Source organism: Jaculus jaculus, chromosome 8 (genome assembly GCF_020740685.1).
Source record: "Jaculus jaculus isolate mJacJac1 chromosome 8, mJacJac1.mat.Y.cur, whole genome shotgun sequence".
Classification (NCBI taxonomy): Eukaryota; Metazoa; Chordata; class Mammalia; order Rodentia; family Dipodidae; genus Jaculus; species Jaculus jaculus.
The window spans coordinates 115240500-115259337 of NC_059109.1; the positions used below are offsets into that span (position 1 = coordinate 115240500).

Consider the following 18838-nt stretch of genomic DNA (forward strand, 5'->3'; position numbering starts at 1 on the left):
TTTGGTATTATGGCTCAGTTAAAAGATCTTGAACTATGGGGATGTATGAACATCATTGGGATTGATAAAAACTATAGGGACTTTTAAAGTCAGACTGAATGCATTGTATTTTACATCATGTATGGATATCAGTTTATGGGGGCCAGGGGCGGAATGTGGTGGTTTGATTCAGGTGTCCCCCATAAACTTAGGTGTTCTGAATGCTAGCTCCCCAGCTGATGGAGATTTGGGAATTAATGCCTCCTGGAGGGAGTGTATTGTTGGGAGCGGGCTTATGGGCTTTATAGCCAGTTTCCCCATGCCAGTGTTTGGCACACCCTCCTGTTGCTGTGGTCCATCTTATGTTTGCCAGGGGGTGATGTCCACCCTCTGCTCATGCCATCGTTTTCCCCTGCCATCGTGGAGCTTCCCCTCGAGCCTGTAAGCCAAAATAAATCTCTTTTTCCCAGAAGCTGCTCTTGGTTGGGTGATTTCTACCAGCAATGCGGACCGGACTGCAACAGTTTACCTATCTATCTATCTATCTATCTCTCTGTCTATCTATCTATCTATCTATCTATCTATCTATCTATCTATCTATCTATCTATCAATCATCAGTCTATTGATCTATCTGGATATCTGTCTTGTTTTTTGTTTTTGCTTTTTTATTTTTTTTTTAGGTAAGGTTTAACTGTAGCTCAGGCTGATCCGGAATTCACTATGTAGTCTCAGGGTGGCCTTGAACTCACAGTGATCCTCTTACCTCTGTCTCCCAATTGCGGGGATTAAAGTATATGCCACCACACACGTCTCTATTCTTCATTCAAGCAGCCTTTGTGCCTGTCACCAGGAGAAGCTCAAGGGCATTTTGTGAGTTCAGAAAGTGGGAGTCTGGTTCTCGTAATAGAGGGAACTGGTGTGAGTCTTCACAAATACAAACTTTTTGCTTCACAAACAAGCAAAAACCCCTGGCCTTCTCACTGTTTCTTGCATCTTTCCTCCAATAAGTGGTGGAATTTGAACACAGAGAGGGTTTGTTCATTTTGTTTTAAATGAGGGTGAGTGTTTTTTTCTTAGGACTATACAGAATTGGGGTTTTTACACCAGCATAGACTGCCAATATTTATTATTATTATTATTTATTATTATTATTATTCTGGGAATTCAATCCATGATTCTGTTTTAATTGACTGAAATCACTTGTGGCTCTTTTTTTTTTTTCAGTAACAGTAGAGAATGTCATGTATTCTTAAAGTACTCTGGCAGGTGCACATATGTTCACATACTTGCCATTTAATAAATTTTTTATATATTTTAGAGAAATAGAGAGAGAGAGCGAGCGAGAATGGACACACCAGGGCCTTTGGCTACTGCAAATGAACTCCAGATGCATGTGCCCCTTGTGCAACTGGCTTACATGGGTCTTGAAGAACAAAACCTGAATCCTTTGGCTTTGCAGTAAGTGTCTTAATAGCTAAGCCATTTATCCACACTATATTTGTCTTTTATAAAATACGATCTCTCCTGAGTTTGTGCCACCTGCCTGGCTCTCAGTGAAATGGGAGTAAGTACTCCCTGGCTGAGCAATATTCATGTCTTTGGTTTGAACATATATATGGTAAATCCAACTAAAGTTCTCAGAATTACTCATAGAGACTCAAAAATTACCATCAAAACTTCCTGACTTCTTCTTTTTCCCCTACAAAAATCTCTTTCTCAAAAAATAATCTTTAGAAGAAAAAGCTGATATTCTACATTCTACATTTCGATGGATTATGCACATCATGTTTGTTCTTTATTTAGTAGCATAATTGAATTATAATTTCTATTGCTTCTCATCTTTTATGAGGCAAAGCACTTTAGGAGCAACACTTTCCCATACATAGGGAATTTACTACTGGATCCTATGTGAAGTAGCAAAACCAAATGGAAAACAGGCCTGAAGTCTAGCTTCTCTGTATAATTTGTCACAGGTATACTCATGAGAAAAATTATTACTTCACTTTGCAATGCATACATGTCTACCTCTACATTTTCCATATTGTATAAAATAAGAATAGCAAACATGTATTTCAGAGGGTTGAAGCATTTTCCAGAAGCAGTGAGTTGCAGAGAGTCAGCAAGAAAGACAAAACTAAAAATGGACACTGTTCTGCATATGTCCATTTACAGATCTTGGAACACAGTTTGGAATAGAGTAATTTTCATATGTATTTGCAACCTTACCAGCTTGGATCTTCTTACTTTCTTCGGTTTCTATTTCTTGCTTTGTGGATTTTCTCTGCAGCAAAAGTATAAGATAACCAGAATTTAGCATGCATTTCTATTCCCTCATTCACTCCATCACTCAATCAATCAGTCACTAAGACCAAAACCCATGTCTATCAAATCTCAGGCATTATCCTTGAGAGAAACTAAAGCAAGACATCAAATTCAAGAATCCAGCATAGGTGGTTACCTATGACAACAAATAAAAACAGAAGAGAATAATTCACTGCTGCTGTAGCTGAGATTCATATAGCTACACTACCAAGGGGAGCAAGAACTTCTATCCTGAAGCTCAGAAGTTTTTCCAGCAATAGGGTCATAATGTGAAAGGCAAAGAGAGCACAGAGAAAGATACAAGTAGGGAAGACACTGTGGACATGGCACCAGGAGCAAAAAGATGAGGTATGAAAGAAAATAGTGAATGGGGTTAATCTTGTGCAGAAAAAGAGAAATACACTTTCCAGGAGGCACATAAATTTGTCAATTGAGTGATCAGGTCTGTTTGCTCTAATCAAGTCAATCTGCTGTCTTCCTATGGGCATTAACTGCCTCAGCATGCACAAGACACTGGAGGAAGCATTACACCCACCAAATCTGAGCTTTTAAGAATATACCAATAAGGGAAAAAATTTAAGGGTGATAAACATTCATTATATTACCTAGAAAGAATATAGGTGGAGTGGAGAGATGGCTTAGCGGTTAAGGCATTTGCCTGCAAAGCCTAAGGACCCAGGTTCAATTCTCCAGGTCCCACGTAAGCCAGATGCACATGGTGGTGCATGTGTCTGGAGTTCATTTGCAGTGGTTGGAGGCCCTGGTATACTTCCATTCTCTCTCTCTCTCTCTCTCTCTCTCTCTCTCTCTCTTTCTCTCTCTCTCTCTCTCTCTCTCTCTCTCTCTCTCTCTCACACACACACACACACACACACACTGTAATAAATAAATAAATAAAATATTTTAAAAAAAGAAAGAAATAGGTACTTTTTAGTTTTGCTTGTGCACTGAGGACATGGTACAATGGCTAAAGGTGCCACAGGCAAAGCCTACTGTTTCAGTTAATAGTGCTCAGGATGAACATAGCCAGATGCACCAAGGGAAGCATGCACATGCAGCTCATTTGCAGGGGCTAGAGGTCCCATTGTCCACACAATCTCTCTCTCTCTGTCTCTCTGTGTGTGTGTGTGTGTGTGTGTGTGAGTGCAAATATATAAATAACAAAGAAAATGCCACATATCCTCAAATTCTTGTAAGCAGACATCCCATCATAGACTATTACATACTTAGCTTAATTACAAAGAGAGTTACTGCTGTAAAGAAGAACACACAGGGCTGGGCGTGGTGGCGCACGCCTTTAATCCCTGCACTAGGGAGGCAGAGGTAGGAGGATTGCCATGAGTTTGAGGCCACCCTGAAACTTCATAGTGAATTCCAGGTCAGCCTGGGCTAGAGTGAGACCCTACCTCAAAAAAACCAAAAAAAAAAAAAAAAAAAAAAAAAGAAGAAGAACACACAGGAAATCTAAGAGGTTAAATTTGATATTATGTTGCATATACAACCATCATACTAACTGTTTCTCTAGGGTAAATGACTAATGCCTATACATTTATTGATGAAACTCTTAAAGGTGAAATATTTTTGAATAAATTGATAAATTCAAGTTACATTTATACAGTGTTATTTTAAGTAAATCCTTATACTTCATAGAAAGAGTGTGAAACTCTATCCATTGAGGGCAAACTTCAAAATTGTTTTCCCAGGTTTAGAATAAAGGCAGCACATGAAAATTTAATGACTGAGAATTTAAAATATTTCACATACTCATTTATCAAAAAATTTATAAGTAAAATCTTACAGATTATATGCTCATTTTGTCCATCCTTTTCACATTTGCTACTTGTCACTCTTTCTAAATTGTACCCAATGGGTACTAAAGTACCCAGCGATGGGCATTTATCATCCGCTATTCTCTCAGCCACATGTGTTGTATTCATACACAGCCATATGGATAATCTGTGTCCCTTCAAAGAATATAGGAAATACCAACTCCTTTGTTTCTTTCTCTTACAATCTGTCCCTGGGCCATAGGCTTTTTTCTTTTTCTTGTTTTTCCTGACAGGATAGTTTAATGTCTTCCTCCCCAGAATATTCTGTGAAATTTTTTCTGTGAATGTAACATGTTAATCTTGCTGGTAAAAGTGGTGCACATCTTTAATCCCATCACTCAGAGGGTAGAGGTAGGATGATCACCTTGAGTTAAAGGCCAGCCTGAGACTACATAGTGAGTAATTCAGGTCAGCCTGGATTACAGTGAGACTCTACCTAAAAAAAAAAAAAGTCTATATTGTTGACATCAATGCAAACAAATGAACTTGGAAAAATTTTTGGGAAAGATGTCCACAATACTTTAACATTAATAACAAATATCTGTAAATCAAAAGAACATTATCTAAGAATGCATTTTTTAAAATAATGTAACTGCAAAATATTCCATTCCCCTTTAAGACATTCGTCTCTTAAAGGTCACTTTGGCTGTATTCCATGGACATACTTATGTCAACTCCTGAACAAAGTAAGAATGGATCCTTTAAGTTGACAACTATATGGAAAAAAATTTGAATGCAGAAATCAAGAACCTCTGGCAATAACCTAACTTTAACATGAATCGAATTTGCGATCCATCACATATATCTGGTTCAAGATTTCAATAGTCGGCTCACAAGAGTCAATTTTCACCTTAACTTTGACATACAAATTATATAGCTTGAACAAAGAGAGAAAGATATATTTATCATTTTGGCAAAAAAAAAGAAATATGATGGTCAGGCCTAAATGAATGCTGGCACTTATAGTATTAGAACTTATAATGACCGAAATTAAAATTCTAATATAAAAATGGTAAATAAGAGCTAGTCATGGTGGCACACACCTTTAATCCCAGCCTTCATGAGGCAGAGGTAGGAGGATTGACATGAGTTCAAGGCCACCCTGAGATTACAGAGTGAATACCAGGTCAGTCTGAGCTATAGCAAGACCCTACCTTGAAAAACCAAACTAGCAAAAAAAAAAAAAAAAAAAGTGAAAAAAGTGGTCAATGATCCTAAATGACAATCTCAAAGGATATTTTATGGATATTTCATATGCTTATATGAAGCTTGAAACAAAACACACAGAATAAAATCAGCAGTTTCACATTTAAAGAATTTCATACCAATGTCTGATTATTTTCGCTGCCACCATGACTGGTTTTCTTGTCTTCTGCTATTTCCTCTTTATCTGTTGTTGCTGAAAAATGCAGATAAGCGGGATTGACAAAACGAAATTCTTCATACCATTAAATGGAAATATTTAAAACTTGTGTTATTATATCACAACCCTGAGTTAATTTATTGTTAACTGAAAAATGTTTAATATTTAGTTGAGTATGGAATCCTTTAGAAGGCACCGATAATTTTGAAACCTTAAGCATATTACTGGTATATAAGCTAGATGGCACTGGGTTCACTGAATAAAATAAGTTCAAAGATTTGTACACACATTGTTCAAATTAACATCAACACACAATTATTTTGACAAAAACATAAAGATATCACAATAATATGTTCTTTCCCATTGTGTATTGTACTTTACTTCAAGCAGAATGATTTAAAAATGGGTCTTCTGGTGTCGATCATGCCGCCGCTGGCGGCCAGGGACAGCGGAAGAAGGGCAGTCCAGGACAGCTAGCTCTCAAGTGACCCTGGTGTCCCCGCCCTCACCGCCAGAGGGGGACTGGGAAGTGAATGCAGATCCACGTGAGAGCAGGAGTGGACCCTGGGCGGCGGCAAGGTGATGGCCACAGTTGATTATGGAAGATTCCCGCAAGAGTAACACTTCCAAGACCACACCTCAGCCTGGTTCAACAGTTCAGGGAACTCATATTTCTCATATTGCCCAACAGAATAATTTTGAAAGACCTCTCTTCTGAAGAAACATGGAGCAGAAAAGGAGATGGGGAAAATCCTGGAGTTTCTGCTGTCACTTCTATGTCTGTTCCAACTCCTATCTACATTGTCATTGCCCCAAATGGAGCCTTGCAGTTGGCCAGTCCAGGCACAGACAGAGTACAGGGGACTACAGACCTTAACATGACAAATTCAGGCAATTCTCAGTAAGGTACGATTCTCCAGTATGCACAGACCTCTGGTGGACAGCAAATACTTGTGTCCAGCAACCAGGTGGTTGTGCAAACTGCATCAGAAGATGTGCAGACATACCAGATCCACACCACACCACCCGCTGCTTCGCTGCCGCAAGCTGTGGTGATTTCGTCGCCCATCACTCTTACCTCTCAGGCAACTAAGATAGATGACCCCCAATTGAAAAGAGAAATAAGATTGATGAAAAACAGAGAAGCTGCTCAAGAATGTCCAAAAAAGAAGAAAGAGTATGTCAAATGTCTGGAAAATCGAGTTGCAGTCCCAGAAAATCAAAATCAAACTCTCATAGGAGAGTTAAAAACTCTGAAGGATCTTTATTCCCATAAAGGTGTTTGATTTTTTTTTAAAAAGAAAGTATTTTTGTGGACTGGCCCAAAAATTATATGGATTTCTTTTTTATGGGGTTTTATAAAGTTTTATAAAAGTGAAGCTAATTTTTATTTAGGCTTTTGCAATGCAAAGGTAAATAAATGTTTTTATGCAGAGACCTGGTCACAGAATGAAGTGGCAAATGGCCTTAAGAAGCTACTGGCACAACTAGGGGCTTTGTAAACAAGAAACATCCTCAAGAAGTGAACTTCAGCATTTCAAGTTTTCTAAGTCAATCCAAAAATTGTATATAAGGTGAAATTTAGTAAATTGAATTTGTAAATCAATTGACCCTGTAAGTTTGCATTTCTTACTGTTTCTTGGGATTGTCCTTTTTCAGCTGCATGTGGTTTTATGTGCATTTTATTTCTACCAATAAATTCTAAATTACAAATGTAAAAGAAAACTTGATACATTGCTAAATATATAAATTATGTGGTCTGATTGTGTATACCTGTCGTATTGTGAAGTTTTTTAGATGAGTTTTTAAAAGTAAGTTTGTTGGACCTGGAGAGGATTTTTAAGAATGGGTTAACTGTTTCAAAGGTCTTTTCCTAAAAGGCTTGCTAGGTTCATGAATGAAGTGGGATGATTTTGTAGCATTTGTTTTTTGTCAGAAAAATGGGAAAAGGACTATTTTAAAGTTTGATACTTTTAAATAGTTGGGTATTTTTTTTGCCTACTCTGGTAAAGGTGATTTTTACAAATACATACTGATTTGGTTATTTGATTCTATATCCTAAATGCTTTTGAATACCCATTACTTTTGTGCTTTAATAGAATGAAGTATTTACGAAGGATCTGAAAATATTTTTTATAAAACCTTCTGAAAATGCATACCAAAGATTTACAAGAGAATTTTACAATCAACTTCATGTAAGGGCTGTCAGGTTCTGAGATAGAACAGTTAGTTGAGGGAGTTTTGTCTTAGAGACTATTTTGTAATGTAGCGAATGGTACCTTTATAAAAAGAGTGACTTGCCAATATATTTCTATAGCTAATCTTTACAAATTCTAATGTTGAGTTTTAATGATTACTTTAAATATTTTATGTAGTTTGTTTAGTGAAAATCTGCATGTCATCCTTTTTATATTATGAGAAAGTTATCAGATTGGCTAATATTTGAAATTGTAAGTTTTATATGAAAATGTAAAGTTCAAAATGTCAGTTACACAGGTGTTAAACTCTGTATTCTAATTTGCATATACCTTGAAACTGTACTGCAAAACCGTTGTGCTTGTTTCATATTGTCGTCTGTGAAATTTGATAAGAATATTTGATAAAAATAAAAATAAAATGGATCTATTGCTGCATTAAAACATTTATCAGGGGCTGGAGAGATGGCTTAGCGGTTAACCGCTTGCCTGTGAAGCCTAAGGACCCCGGTTCGAGGCTCAGTTCCCCAGGTCCCACGTTAGCCAGATGCACAAAGGGGCGCACGCGTCTGGAGTTCGTTTGCACAGGCTGGAAGCCCTGGCGCGCCCATTCTCTCTCTCTCCCTCTGTCTTTCTCTCTGTGTCTGTCACTCTCAAATAAATTAAAAAAAAAAAAAAAAAACCATTTATCAGGAGCCGTCTGCAGACTTTGACTTTTTTTTCACCCTAGCCATGAAGATCTTTTTGGGTGGCCAAAAAAATGCCTTTCTCCTCAGTGCTGTCCTCACTGTCCAGGCCCATCAGGAGCAGGGTTGCAGCAGTTCACTGATGTAATTGGGTGCCGATTCAATCAAAACTTGAATGGCCTTGTCTTCTCGCTTTGCCTCCTGTGCTCAGAAGGACACGGCCCTCCGTGGGAAGTGACCCTGTGCCCTGAACACAGTCCATCCATCCTTGTTGTCAGTGGACAGATGGGTCTTTGGATGGAGATGTTTCTCTAAAGCCAACAAGCTGATGCAGAAGTCTTGCAAGAAGCCCGTGTGTTGGAAGGCACTGTGACTTTGCACTGAGGGGTGTCCATCCCCTGTGGCAATTTGGAAAAGCTGCTATAGTTAAAAAGTCACTGAAAATTCCGCTACTCATAAGGTGAGGAAAGCTTTTGCAAAGCATCCAAGACGAGGCTGCAGGGGTGCAGCAGACACTCCTTCATTGTCTCTAGGTTTGAGCCCTCCAAGAAGAATAAGGGGAGGGTCCTAACCAAAGCAGGTCTGGCTTGACCCAAAATGACCCCACTTCTTGCTAGGTAGTCCTCTCCTACCTTTGGGGTAGAGGGAATATCTGTAATTTTGGTCAGTCATACTTGGATGTCTGATAGGTCTGACTTATGGGTTATAATGTTATTGTTCTATCTATCTATGTACCTATCTATTATCCTTTTTTTTTTTTGAGGTTGGGTTTCACTGTAGCTTCAGGCTGGCCTGAAACTCACTATGTAGTCTCAGGGTGGCCTTGAACTTGTGGTGATCCTCCTAACTCTGCCTCCCAAGTGCTGGGATTAAAGGTGTACACCACCACGCAAGGCTCTATTCTTCCATCTTTCAAGGAATCTTAGTGCGTGTCACTGGGAGAAGCTCAAGGGCATTTAGTGAGTTCAGGAAGTGGGAGTCTGGTTCTTGATTGTAGTAGAGCAACTGGTGTGAGTCTTCACAAACACAAACTTTTTGCTTCACAAACAAGCCAAAACCACTGGCCTCCTTACTGTTCCTTGGGTCTTTCTTCCAATAAGTGGTGAAAGTTGAACACATAGAGGGTTTTGTTTTGTTTTAAATGAAGCTGAGTGTTTTTCCATTAGGACTATACAGAGTTGGGGTTTTTACAGCAGCACAGTCTGCCAAATATTTGTTATTATTGTTATTGTAGTTCTGGGAATCCAATCCATGGTTCTGTTTATTTATAGACTCAAATCACTCGTGACTCTTTTTTTCCTCAGTAACCATAGAGAATGTTATGTATTTATAAAATACTTGGGCAGATGCATATATGTACACATACTTGTCATTTTCAAAATTTTTATTTATTTGAGAAAGAGAACTAGGCAGGGAGAGAGAGAAAGAGAGAGAGAGAGAGAGAATGGGCACACCAGGGCCTTTGGCTGCTGCAAATGCACTCCCGATATATGTGCCCCCTTGTGCATCTGGCTTATATAGGTCCTGAAGAACTGAACCTGAGTCCTGTGGCTTTGCAGGCAAGTACCTTAACAGCTAAGCCATCTCTCCAGCCTATATTTGTCTTTTGTAAAATGATGATGGGTTTGTACCTCTTGCCTGGCACTCAGTTGAATAGGAGTAAGAAATACTCCCTGGCTGAGCATTGTTCATGTCTTTGGTGTGAACATATACACAGTAAATCCAATTAAAGTTCTCAGTTTTATTCACCATGGCTCAAAATTTACCATCAAATCTCCCGTTTTACTTTCTTATTTTTTCCCTACAAAATCCCTCTTTCTCACAAAATAATGTCTAGAAGGATGAGCTGATATTCTTCTTACAACATTTTTTTAAAATTTTTTGTTCATTTTTATTTATTTATTTGAGAATGACAGAAAGAGAGAGAGAAAGAGGCAGATAGATAGAGAGAGAGAGAATGGGCACACCAGGGCCTCTAGCCACTGCAAATGAACTCCAGACGTGTGCACCCCCTTGTGCATCTGGCTAACTTAGGTCCTGGGGAATAGAGCCTCGAACCGGGGTCCTTAGGTTTCACAGGCAAGCGCTTAACTGCTAAGCCATCTCTCCAGCCCTCTTACTACATTTTGATGGATCATGCCCATCATGTGTTTGTTCTTTATTTAGCAGCATAATTGAATTATAATTTCTATTGCTTCTCATCTGTTATGAGGCAAAGCACTTTAGGTGTAACACTTTCCCATAAGCAGAGAGTTTACTATTGGATTCTATGTGAAGTAGGAAAACCAAATGGAAAATAGGCCTGAAGTCTAGTAAAGGATAGACCATTTGCCTAGAGTACAGGTGGCCATGGGCTTAGTACCTAAATCTGCCAAGGAAGTTATGCATTTTCACCATTATTACTGTGCAGTGCAGCAAATTTGAGAACTTTAGTTGAATAATCATATTACATTAGAGATAGGTGAAGATTATCATTGGTCATGTCTATATTGAATAATTACAAACCTATAGGCCAAATTAGTTACGTGTGTAGCTAGGAAATAATCAAAGGGCTGAATATTTTATCATGTCTTAGTGACACAACTTGTTCTTCTGTGCTTCTAGTTATATAAAAAAGATGTGATAATTTTCAGTTACTAAATGCAATGCATTCATTATAAAATTAAATAGAAGCTGCAAGTCCAATTATCTGTGACCATCAAGAAAGCAAGTAGCATGCTAAATTTAAATATCTTTTTTTATATTTACCAACATATATAAGATTTCAAGAGCCACCTTAAAATGGCAATTTTTGGACAAGGCCCTTTCAGATTATAAATTTCACAATTTACTTTAAAGAATTCTGATTTGTAAACTATTAGGAGACACATCAGAAAAACTATGAATTCAATTTACACTTTGCTTTAAAATTCTTCTTTCATTTAATTGAGAGAGGGAAAGAGAGAAACAATTGGTGTACCAGGGCCTCTTGCCACTGCAACTGAACTCCAGGTGCTAGTGGATCTTATGCATCTGGATTTACATTGGTACTGGGAAATGAAACCTGGTTCAACAGACTTTGCTGGCAAGTGTCTCTATTAATTACTGAGTCGTCTCCCCAGCACTACACTTTGTGAATCACCTTTTGGAATCAAAATATTCTCAGTCTGACTGTACTATCTAGGGCAGGAAGCTCTATAGTAATGAACTATCAGAAGACTTACATGATGTGTCGCTATCATCTGAAGTTGTTCTCCTCTTCTTGGCGTAAGCCAACAACAATGGAAGACTGTAATGTACAAAAAAGTGGTAAATAAAATTACTGTTTCAATGTTAATATGGAAATCATTTGCCCAATGCACTAAATTCATGTTTTTTTCTGATACTATTAACAGTCCTACCTGAATTTTTAATCATATGCTTCAAACTGAAGATTTTAAAACTTTTACATAACTTGTAACAAAAATGAGGCGGGGGGGGGGGGTGAAATGGTTAGGAATCAAAAGTAAACCACCTCAGGCTATGAATTAAATTTTCCTAGCTTACTGAAAAGCATCATGATTTGTTATAACCAACTGGTGCTTTGTTTAGATCAAATTGTTTCTCTTAGGGAAACATGTTCTAAAAATAATACCTTAACTGTTACTTCATTAGGTTGCTGTGAATAAATTGACAGTCTACAGAACATGTACGTACAAAGAGAAAAGCAATGGGGTGATTTTGCTTGTTTTGATTGAGCTGTTCCAGAATCCCAAATAAAACTAGATATGTGTTTGCACATGGGCTCTAATATACAAATGAGGAAGTAATGAGGAAATATTCAACCAATCTACGTATTCAAGCCCTGAGGCAGTAGATCCTTGTGAGAGTGACTCTTGTGGCACCAGCTTCATCTGCAACTGTCTTTGAAGACAAACTTCTCTTTCACACTTGTGCTCTGATGAGACACAATGGGGTTCTCCTCTCTTAATTCCAAATAATGTACTTCAGACTCAGAGAACTGTGATTAATGGTCTTGTGGTAAAGCAAGAACTGAAAATATCCTGAAAACTCAAGGCACAGACTCAAGTAGGTAAGAAGGGTCTCACTGCTATGGAGAATGTCACTTGAGTGACTAATCAGAAGTTGGCACTCTCTCTGGGAAGGCTGATGTGGACCTCCTAACACTGAGGCCAAGAAGATACACGGGCTTCTTTGAAGGGCTTTTGAGTGTAGGGTATAGGGTATTAAAGAAGAGAGGGCATGCCAGTCTCTTCCTACATAATTTGACACTATCTGATAGTTTAGAATGGTCCCCATTCAGACTGGAAAAGGGGACAAACAAGTTCCTCAATGGTAACCCACTATAAAGGTCTAGGTTAACACCTGGCTTCCCTAGAAGGGTTTGAAAGTGTCCGTTTTCTGTCAGTCTGTGTTGTTAAAGCTCAGAGCCCCGGCAGATGCAGCCGAATAGTGTTCAATCAGTAATAGTAGGTGCTCTCAGAAACATGCATATATGTGAACACTGCTTTTCAACTTTTAAGACTCAGTGTCTATTGCTATGAATACTCAGGACACTCCATTAGTAAAGACAAAGGGCAGGAATGGATGTTCATGTCTGGCTGCAGGGTCAGCTTGAGCTGCAAAACTACAGCACAAAATAAACCAAAGGATGACTACAATGTATTCTTTTTTCTTTCTTTCTTTTTTTTTTCTTTTTTCATAACAACAGATTGTAATGTAAAGAATTCCTTAAGTTCTCGGGAGTTCAAATAGCATGCATGTGCCCACACTCATATACCAACACATGTGTACACATTCAAACACATACAAATAAATAAATCATAGAAGAGCAGAATCACAAAGATAGCACTCAGAGGAAAGTAACAGGAATGTTTGATAACCCAGTGATTTCAAAACTCAAAAGCTAATTAGCATATCAAAGATATGAGGTTATGTGTACTCCCTGATTGTGTTATATTTAGAATAAAAGCACAAAATGCTGTTATCCTCAAATACAGCTTTCTGAAAGTTCCTGAGCTAAGTAATGGGAGTGTGACTCAAGGATAGAATATTCACTTTAGTCAAGTTCAAGTCCCAGCCTTTCAAAAAGTACCCTGCATAGAGTCCTGCATCCATTGTTCCTTCTTTTGAGTGCTTAGCTTCTCAATGATGACATGGATATATCACTGCCATTTCAATTGTCTTTAAGTAGATAAGAAATCCTCTCCTGATGGAGAAGCTACCATTTTTGTAATTGCTTTTAACATTCACTTGATGATAGCTACAATTTTAATTTAAATACTTACATCTTACTTTTATTTTCAACTGCATATTCAATGGCCGTGAGATTATAACCATCTCTTGCCTTGACAGATACACCTCTCTCAAGTAAAACCTCTGCAGCCTTTGCTAATTCATATCTAACAGCATAGATGAGGCTGGTCCTAAAATAATGGAGACAAAACATTATATTGGGTATTTAATAAAAAGTACTGAATAGATAACTATACATAATTTGCCAATTTGAAATCATTTGTCTGTGTAGAAATGACCATTTACTAACAAATGTACAAAGATGAGCACAGGTCATCTTTGTAGATAACCAGCAAGGTCAAGGAACAAAACAAAGAGGAAGCTTCTTGTTTTGCTTGACATTCCACAATGGAGTTCAAAATTTCATACCCTTCAGTGGATAATGATTGTGTGGAAGTTATTTATCGGAAGCATTTAAAGAGGTAGATGAGTCATTCCCTATGTCTTCCCTGGTCTGATGTGTGTAGAGTAATAATTCACAAGAGACTAAAATCTATCCACATGCTTAAGGCAATAGCATTAGTATAAAACCATACCAATAATAATGGTGACAACAGTTATAAGACTCCTAAGTTCCAGCATCTGAGCTGGAACAAGGGACTGAAAGGTCACACTTGTTCCAGGAAGCCCAGGAGCTGCAAGGGCCTGGTCAAGAGGTGGAGTTCCCAAAGCCTCAAAGTCGCAGTGCTGATCTGAGTGAGTGGGCTGGGGGAGCAGGATTCCACCACCAAGCAGAAGACTCACACTGCAATTAGCAGCTGCCAACACAGACAAAGCCTTAGTGTCATCAGGAGTAACTCCTCAGTGGATGCTAAGACCACCCAGGCTCTGTCGAGGAACACACTGCTTGGCAGATGCTGCACCACAATTACCGAGTCTACATCTTGGAACTTAGCAAAGCAGACAAGACAGGAGACTGGCAAAGGCGAGAGGCGCAGCTTGATGATCTTGCCCAAGGAGACCAAGAGAGTCTGCATCTGCTGAGAGCAGGTGCTTGGGGACATGTACATCGCCTGGCTCACCACAGAGCAGGTGTAGGTGCTGCCTCCACCACTGAGGCCTGCGCCTATAGCATATGGATTACAGCAGTACTGCCCATGGTACCATCACAGCCTTACTTCTGCTTGTAGTTGCTCAGACAAAGCATCTAGCCAAAAGCAGCTGATAGCAGGGAGGTTTTTGTTTTTGTTTTGTTTTTTTGCCTTACAGTTTTGTGGGGAAACAGTAGCAAGAGGGTTGGTGGTTAAGGTGCTTGCCTGCAAGGTCTAAGGACCAAGGTTAGGTGGCACATGCACGTGGAGTTCTTTGTAATGGCTGGAGGCCCTGGCATACTCATTCTCTCCCTCCTCTCTCTCTCTCTCTCTCTTTCCCTGCCACTCTCTCTCATAAAGCATTTAAAGAAAATAGTAGGAAGAGAGTGAGCTGCTTAACATACAATTTTAAAAGAACAGTATGTCAGAAGCAGAGAGTTAAAGTATTGTAAAATAGTTAAGCATTCACTTGTAATACAAAACTAAAACAAAACCCCAATTATTTAATTCACAAATATTTAAATTATACCATTAAATATATGAAACCTTTTGTTAGATACATTTATATAACCAAAATGGATTACAATTAACAAACAGCAGTCCATATTATATGGTAATATATATCCTACAATATGTAATTTCACAGTATCCTGAACTAATCTTCATCAGTGTGATATTTCTAGCAGGAGTGATGGTTTCCTCTATAGAACACAGTATATCAGTTCAAATTGAAAGGACTGTACCTTAACACCTTATCACATATGAATATGTTGGCATTGTTATTGATTAAGAATATTGCCATCTCCTCCTGTTTTTGTTGAAGAGCCAGTAAAAGTGGTGGCAGTTGCCTCTGTTAAACAAGAAATCAGAGATGAGCTGAAAACCTAACACCACCCTTGTACATGAACATCTAGCACAGAAATTCAGCAGCGCTTTCTTCCTCTCAACCCACTGCACACTGACACGTGCGCCCCTGTTTTTTAAGTGCTCCACCCTGTCTAGGGTTGCAACATGAACTCAGACTCCCACAGAGTTCACGTTAAATGATTACCTTCCTGAGAAATACTACATATGTACAAACTGATGAGTATTTTTGAGTCGGGCAATGGTTCCATCTAAGCCCAGAGCTCCCTGAGGGCAGGAGCTCCATCTTCATCTCAACAACTCCAAAGCAGGGGAGTAATATTTTCATTGTATCATGTGAAAGGTGAGCTGATTATAAAGGTATTAGGATTCCTGCTATAACCATAAGCAAAATACGTTTTTCAAATACCCCCAATCTGGGAGAGAAATTTAAAATAGATGTCCAGTATTGAAGATCTCTTTAATTTTGCTTAGTTACTAATTTATATGCTACTATTATATAGCCTGGGTTAGCCTCCTGGCTCAGAAACTTCCTACTTAAGTTCTCCCCATTGTGCTGGGATTCCAGGCCTGTGCCATTACTTTTATTAATTAATTAATTAATTAGTTAATTAATTTATTTATTTAGGTCTCACTCTAGCCCAGGCTGACATGGAATTCCCTAAGTAGTCTCAGTGTGGCCTCGAACCTATGGAGATCCTCCTACCTCTGCCTCCTGAATGCTGGGATTAAAGGTGTACGCCTCCAATCCTGGTCTTTTAATTTTTTTTTGTGTGTGTGGCTTCATAAATTACCCCTTCTTTAGTTTATTTTACACTAAATAAAAATAATGAGACAATGACATAACATGGCCACCTTTCATATTGTGTATTATTTTTACCAGAACCAAAGTCACCAATTCATGAGTCTTGTTAAGAGACAATTCTGAGGACAATGATATAATTTTGTTTGCAATAATGCACAACTTGGCTGGACTGTTAAAAGTGACTTACCTGTTAAAACTTAGAGGTTTATTTGTTCAAATGAGCATATGTTTAAAGTATGGGCAAAGGAAAATATTTTTATATAAAATGTTCAGTGGTTAAAGACACTTTCAAAGACTGAAAGCTTGTGTTTGATTCCCCAGTAATCACATAAACCAGATGCACAAAGTGTAACATGCATCTTGACTTTGTTTGCAGTAGCAAGAAACCCCAGCGCACCCATTCTCTCCCTCTCTGTGTCTCTCTTTCTCTCTCTTTTTCACTCCTTGCAAATAAATCAATATTTTTAATATTTTATTTTAATTATTTATTTATGAGAGAGGAAGAGAAAGAGCCAGGAGAGAGAGAGAGAGAGAGAGGGAGAGAGGGAGTGTGTGTGTGTGTGTGTGTGTGTGTGTGTGCCAGGGCCTCTAGCCACCACAAATGCCAGACACATGTTCCACCTTATGCATCTGGCTTATGTGGGTACTGGGGAATCAAACCCAGACTGTCAGGCTTTGAAAGTAAGTGTCTTTAACCACTGAGAAATATTAGATTCCTTAACTGCTAAGCCATCCCTCTAGTCCAAATAAATAATTTTTAAAAACTCTAATTGCTAAAGTTAATCCCATTGCTAGAAAAGTAGTACATAATATATAACCTATTCTTAAACATTTCAGTGTTTTGTAAACAATAAAATCTGTAATAAAATTCAAATTAAACATCAACTGTGGACTCAACTATATGTAAAGGCAAAGTCGATGACAAGAGGAAACACCAAATTGGATCCCATGCTAACTGATCACACATAGGTCCTGGACAACAGGTACATACAGGCAGCCAATAGTTCTTATTTGATTTACTGAGATAAACTTTGTAGGAAAAGCCTGGCCTTGTACATTCTCAATTCTCTCCTTGTCACAACAGCACACAACGTTAGGTCTGGCTCTTGTCTGGTCAGGCAGACAAGCATCACTTCAGTCTCACCTCCATCCCCAGGGCCAAGTCCTTCATCATTTGAAGATTTTGTTAAAAGGATAAATGAAATAAAGACGTGAAATTAGTGAAAATTCCATTCAATTCCTGGCGTTAGGGACAGCAGAAGAAATCGAAACCTCAAAAAGGCAACCCGATTCTTCAAAGATGCAATGTGAAATATCTCCAACTCCCAGGAAAGTATTGCACATCTGAGAACATGGTTTAGGCCCTTTTCTATGTGGCTGTTTCTTTTATTTAATATTTTATTTTTATTTATTTGAGAGAGAGAGAGAGAGAGAGAGAAATAGGCAGGTAGAAAGAGAGAATGGGCACACCAGGGGCTCCAGCCACTGCAAATGAATTCCAAATGCATGTGCTCCCTTGTGCATCTGGCTTACATGGGTCCTGGGGAATCAAATCTAGGTCCTATGGCTTTGCAGGCAAGCGCCTTAACCGCTACACAATCTCTCCAGCTCTGTGGCTGTTTCTTAAACGATAGGGAACTAACTATTCATGTGCCTTATTAGTTCTTCCTTTAAATTGTCCATATAATCACCACCCTGTCACTATCAGTCTGGTCTCTCCACAGTCCTCCTAAAGTCCCTCTGCAGGCATGCTTATGATTCAACACCTTTCTCAAACTAAGAGAGCCATTACCTCCCACTTCCACAGCACAATATTAATACATCTAAAATGAATTGTAAAAACCACTTGATGTTTTCCTTCAAATTTCTTATTTCAAAGTTGGCCTAAATATTTCTGATCAATTTCTTTTTCTAATATTTTTTTCCTCAGTCTTACCACTTAGAGGTTAATCACACAATATAACTTTTTTTACAGCAGCATCGAGATATCCACATTTCATCAAGAACTTATGTTTGAGACTAGCCAACTTCTAGGGCAATTTTTATTCCCTATATTTTATTTTAAGCTAGCTAGGAAAACTTTGATGAAGAGGACACTATAGAATAGAAAAAATCATAGCTTAACAGATCATTGTGTTCATAAATTGTTGTAGAGCAGTTTCCTCAGTATTGAAGCAGTTCCTCTTTGGGAGAAACTGGGAGTCAACAAGATGAAGGAAATTTACAAGACCCCATCCCCTAAGATCATTTGAAGTGAAAAAAAAAAAAAATGCCTGGGAAGAGACTGCCAACTGAGCAGTCTGCAAATCCTGTAGTGCGCCTGAGACTCTGCAGCTGGCCAAGCTGCCGCCAGGCTGTGCTATGCACTGCAGAGATGCAGCCTCTGTGAGCCATCGCCTGTGCTGCGGTGAGCTTTCCACAATGTAGCTGCACGTGAGTCACCATGCTCCTGTAAGCAACCCCTCACCCTGTTCTATACGGAACCCTAA

At 38.6% G+C, this 18838-nt stretch overlaps 1 protein-coding gene and 1 pseudogene across 1 annotated transcript in view; one reads left to right on the forward strand and one right to left on the reverse strand.

Moving 5' to 3' along the window:
• Positions 1-18838, reverse strand: part of LOC123462894 (putative ankyrin repeat domain-containing protein 19) — a 42888-nt gene that overhangs the window by 21797 nt on the left and 2253 nt on the right. Inside the window, exons 4-8 of the mRNA XM_045157062.1 lie at positions 15424-15530; positions 13643-13780; positions 11579-11643; positions 5457-5530; positions 2207-2261 (exon numbers count right to left, since the gene is read on the reverse strand). Coding sequence (XP_045012997.1) covers positions 2207-2261; positions 5457-5530; positions 11579-11643; positions 13643-13780; positions 15424-15530 — 439 coding nt within the window. The remainder of the gene's footprint in view (positions 1-2206; positions 2262-5456; positions 5531-11578; positions 11644-13642; positions 13781-15423; positions 15531-18838) is intronic.
• On the forward strand, positions 6093-6780 carry LOC123462821 (annotated as a pseudogene).